We start from the raw sequence: 5,441 nt of genomic DNA on the forward strand, positions 1-5,441 counted from the left end.
TGAAGTAATATTGAATGGACCGTACACTATGAACAGTAGACCAATTATCATGCGACCATGGAAGGAGGGATTTGATTTTAGTGAGGAGATACTCAAAACCATCCCTCTATGGGTAAAATTCCCTAAATTACCACTTAGCTACTGGAGTAATCAAGCATTAAGTAAAATAGGGAGTGGCTTAGGAAAGCCTCTATATGTTGATGCATGTACTACCATGGCAGATAGAGTCTCGTATGCAAGGATGTTAATAGAAATGGACATTACTAGACCCTTACCAGGATCAATAAAACTTCATGATGGTGATTGAGCAGATAGTACAATATGACTGGAAGCCCTAATATTGCCAAATATGCTGTCAAATTGGCTACTCATGTAATGGTCAACAGAGACAGAACAAAGAGGATGGACAACAGAGAGGCAATAATCAAAAGCTAAAGCAAGAATGGAGAATAACAAGGGTCCTTGATCCAAAGGTGGACAGAATTGATGCTCATGGAAGATTTCTGGAACAACTTGAACCAGATGGAGAAGCTATGCCTAGTCAACAAGGAAATGATGAAGAATGGCAGGTTGCTAGAGGAAAATCAGCATTAAAAAATCAAATGGAAAACAACAGAGAGGATGAAGTATACATTGGAAATGCCTTTAAAGCCTTAGTTGACACTGCTCAAAAAATTGTGCAACTGTCTGAAACACAGGGGACAAGAGGGCAGAGAAGAAGTAATGAAGGTGATGTGGATCCCAAAATAAATACAATAGCATGATGAATATTATAACATGGAATGTTAGGGGTATGAATAAAGTCGATAAGAAAAAAACACTAAAAAATTTCTGTAGGGAGAATAATGTAGTATTAATAGCTATACTGGAGAATAGAGTCAAGGCTAATAAAGCTGAAGCAATAATGAGGAAGGTGTTTGGCAATTGGCAACGGACTGCTAACTATGATGAGGCACCTGGGGGCAGGATTTGGGTTATTTGGGACCAAACAAAGGTGGAGTTTGAGGTAAAACAAGTCCATGAACAATACATAGCAGGACAGGTGGTGTTGAGACAATGCAACAACAAGTTCATATTTGTTGCAGTATATGGAAAACATAGCATACATGACAGGAAGAGTTTGTGTACTGACTTGGAAGGAACTATGAGTGAAATGACCCAAGCTTAATAATGGGAGACTTTAATAGTATTTTGTCCATAGAAGATAGAGTGATGGGGAATCCAGTACAAGAAGGGGAAGTGACAGACTTCAAAAAATTCATTGCTGATGTTGGACTAGCTGAACTCAAAACAATTGGGAGGGAATACACCTGGACAAACAACATGTCCATAGCAGAATAAATAGAATACTTGCAAATGCAGAGTGGATACAAAAATGGCCTAATATGGAGGGAACTATTATGCAACCAGGTTTTTCAGATCACTGCCCTCTAATGGTAACTGTGGCTGAGCCTACTGGGATGGGAAAGAGACCGTTCAAATTCTTTAACTGCTTAGCAACTCACCCTAAATTTGATGATATAGTCAGTCAATGTTGGATGAAGAGAAGTAGAGGAAATCTAATGCTGAAGGTGTGGTACAAACTAAAAAATCTGAAAAAAGATCTGAAGCAATTAAACAATGAGGAGTACAGCAGTGTGGGGCCAAAGATCCAAGCAGCAAGGAACAAATTGATGAACATACAAATCGGAATGGCATATCCAAAAAATGATGATGAAGTGATAGCACTAGAGACGGAGACAAAAGTTGAACTGGCAAAATGGCTGGAACTGGAGGAAAGTATTATAAAGTAGAAGGCAAGAATCAAATGGCTTAAAGTAGGGGACTCTAACACAGCTTATTTTCATGCCTGTGGTAAAAGCAGGCAGGCAAGAAACCACATAGGCAGACTGATGGACAACACAAGACAACTTCTACAAAATGCTAATGAAGTAGAGGAGGAGATCCTAAGCTTCTACAAAAAGCTACTTGGTACAGCAGCCTCAACATTACCAATAGTTGATCCAAATGTTATGCAGAATGGACACACTCTGACTAGGCAGCAACAAATGCAGTTAATCAAACCAATTACAAAAGAGGAAGTGCATAAAGCACTACAGGGAATTGATGATAGCAAGGTACCAGGATGTGATGGATATAACTCCCATTTTTTCAAGAAGACATGGAACATACTTGGAGAGGAAGTTACTAAAGCAGTGCTGGAGTTCTTTGAAACTACCGAAATGTGCAAAGCTATAAATTGTACAACTATCACTCTGATCCCTAAAGTAAAGAATCCTACCAACATCAAGGAGTTCAGGCCTATCTCTTGCTGCACAGTTCTATACAAGATGATATCAAAGATTTTAACTGCAAGGCTACAGGAAATCATGCCAGACCTCATAGATAACTGCCAACAACTTTTGTACCAGGAAGGATGATTACTGATAACATCATCATGGGCCATGAATTGATCAAAGGATATGGAAGAAGGAGCATATCACCTAGATGTATGCTTAAAATTGATATGCAAAAAGCATATGATTCAGTGGAATGGATATATATTGAACAAGTGATGAAGCTACTGGGGTTCCCTGAGAAGTTTGTTAGATGGATAATGGAGTGCATAAGTACAGTAGCCTATACTGTAGTAATCAATGGACAACCAACAAAACCTTTTGAGGCAAAATAGGGACTTAGGCAGGGTGACCCTTTGTCGCCAGTTCTGTTTGTGATGGCAATGGAATATCTGAGTAGGCTGCTGAAGTCCTTAAAGCAGGGAAAAGAATTCAAATACCACCCTAAGTGTGCTAAAGTCAATTTAGTACACTTAGGTTTTGCTGACGATTTGTTACTTTTTTTAGAGGAGACATAAAATCAGTACTGTTATTACACCAACAATTCAAAACTTTCTCTGGAGCATCAGGGCTAATAGCAAATCCAAACAAGAGCTGCATATACTTTGGTGGGGTGGATATCATGACTCAAAAGAAAATCATGGACATGTTGGGATATAGTAAGGGAGAACTACCCTTCAGATATCTAGGGGTACCACTGAGCACCAAGAAGCTATCAATAATCCAATGTGAGCCTCTAATCGATCGAATGCTGAGTAGAATACAATGCTGGACAACAAAGTTTCTATCCTATGCTGGAAGAGAAGTGTTAATCAAGAGTGTATTAGTTGCAATCCAAAACTTCTGGGCTCAGATTTTCATCCTACCTAAGAAGATCATTCAGTTCATCAACATTATATGCAGAAGATTTTTATGGTCAGGCAATGCAGAACCTACAAAGAAGGCACTAATTGCATAGGAGAAACTATGCTGGCGAAAGGTAGCAGGTGGCTTAAACTTCATCAATGTGGAGCTATGGAATAAAACAGCTATATGTAAGCTACTATGGAATATATGCAAAAAGAAAGACAGGCTCTGGGTCCAATGGGTCAATATATATTACATAAAGGGGAAACCAATATGGAACACAACACCAAGGAATGCATCATGGGTCATACAGCAGATCTTCAAGGCAAGGAAGTATTTTGACAATGCTGGATATACAGAGGATGAGGTGAAGAGGATGGAAAGGTTCTCTATAAAGCACATGTACAAAGCCATGCAAGGGGAATTTCAGAAAGTACCATGGAGGAAATTAATCTGCAACAACTATGGATTACCAAAGTGGAAGTTCATTTTAAGATTGGCAATACAGGAAAGGCTAGCCACAAAAGAAAGGCTAGCAAGATGGGGGATACAGATTGATACCACATGCTCACTATGTCAAAAAGAGACTGAAACAGTGCGGCACCTATTTTTTGAATGTGAGGTGACAGCAACCATAGCGCAGCAACTCTTAAAATGGCAAGGAATCCAAAGAACAAAGTTAGGCTGGAAGGAAGAACTGGCATGGATAGAAAGAAGAGCTAAATGTAGAAGTGGAGGAGCAGAAATATGCAGAATGTCCTTAGCAGCAGCAGTTTATCATATCTGGCAAGAGAGGAATAATGTTATATTCCAACAGAAGAATAGACCAGCTAAAGCCATAATCAAATTAATCATCCAGGAAATTCATGTTAGAGCTACCATGTTCCCTAGGCTAGTAAGGACGATGAGCACTTTGAATTGGTACCCTGATGTAATGTAACAATACAAATCATAGGGAAGGAGAAGATTAGGAAGGGTAGTAAAATCCTAACTGGGGCTGCATGTCCAGTGGGAGTATAGAAAGCAGGAAGTTCAGTTTTTCGCTATGCTGTAAATATTTACACTTGATAAATAAAATCATTTAATTACAAAAAAAAAAAAAAGAATTGTATAAGTACTTTCCACCCCATTAGCGTATCAAACTTTACTTATTATGTTTTGTCACTATTTCCTTTTTTAATATATTTTGAAAAATAACATATTTTAAATTTATTATTTTACTTTTAATAATAATCTTTATAGTCATAGAATTTTCATGATAGATTTAAATTCATAATTTTCAAAAGCTTTTCTTTTTTCCTTCTAAAAACACTCTTTATTGTTCAAACTCTACCGCATGAATTAATGTAACGAAGGGAGTACTTATGTGATAGAAGTAATTAAACAGACATAAATTTGTTCAACAACATAAGGTCCCCTAATTAATAAGAAACGTATAAAAAGTTGTACCACATTGTATTGTCAGATTGAGAGGTCTAATTGTCAGAGAGAACTTTTACAAGATAAGTCTGCTCATAAATTAAAACAAAAAATTCTTTTTTATTTAGATGCATAATTGTGATTTTGGTTCCTTAATAATTACTACTCTGCTAATCGACTTTAATTTTCCAAGTTTGTCAAATTTGACCAAATACAATAAATTAACTTTTCCTTCCACATAAAACTGCCAAATAACAGAAGATTTGCACTATGGGACATCAAATTTTAATTTCCACCGTCTTAACCACCTTTTGCACCAAATTAAGGAATAAAAACCATCTTTAAGCATAAGTGACGACGCATCACATAGTTTAACAATTAAAAAATGTAATAACATTTATGAATATGTTATTACTAATAGAGAGGTCAATGAGTCGTATTAATTCACACTTTAGAATGAAGTTCGCTTTTTCCCTCGTCTATAGAAGTTTGAATTTTTTTATATTTTGCTACTCATGTTTCTAATTTTTGTAGTTATTCTCATAGGCGGTCCAGATTTTAGTATATACTTACAAATTCTATACTGTCCACTCGAAAGACTACTACTCTAACTTTAATCCGTGAGCTCCTCTATTATATTCCTTTAACATTTCCTTCACCTTTTTCTCTATTTATTTGGTTCATGAAAAAAACAAAACATTTTTTTATATTATCAGTAGTGGTGACAAAATGTTTAAAAAAAATAGTTATTCACCCATATTACTCATCAAAAATGCGTTGAATAATGAATTTTTTAAAAACGGGTCAAATATGGATAAGAACCATATTATCCACTTAGAA

The 5,441-nt window shown here is 36.5% G+C and overlaps 1 protein-coding gene across 1 annotated transcript; it reads left to right on the forward strand.

Moving 5' to 3' along the window:
• Nucleotides 905-2,420, forward strand: LOC109233666. Its single transcript, XM_019399540.1, has 3 exons — nucleotides 905-1,118; nucleotides 1,363-1,789; nucleotides 1,865-2,420. Exons 1-3 carry the CDS (start codon nucleotides 905-907, stop codon nucleotides 2,418-2,420), a joined length of 1,197 nt encoding a protein of 398 aa, XP_019255085.1.

This window comes from Nicotiana attenuata, chromosome 10 (genome assembly GCF_001879085.1).
Source record: "Nicotiana attenuata strain UT chromosome 10, NIATTr2, whole genome shotgun sequence".
Classification (NCBI taxonomy): Eukaryota; Viridiplantae; Streptophyta; class Magnoliopsida; order Solanales; family Solanaceae; genus Nicotiana; species Nicotiana attenuata.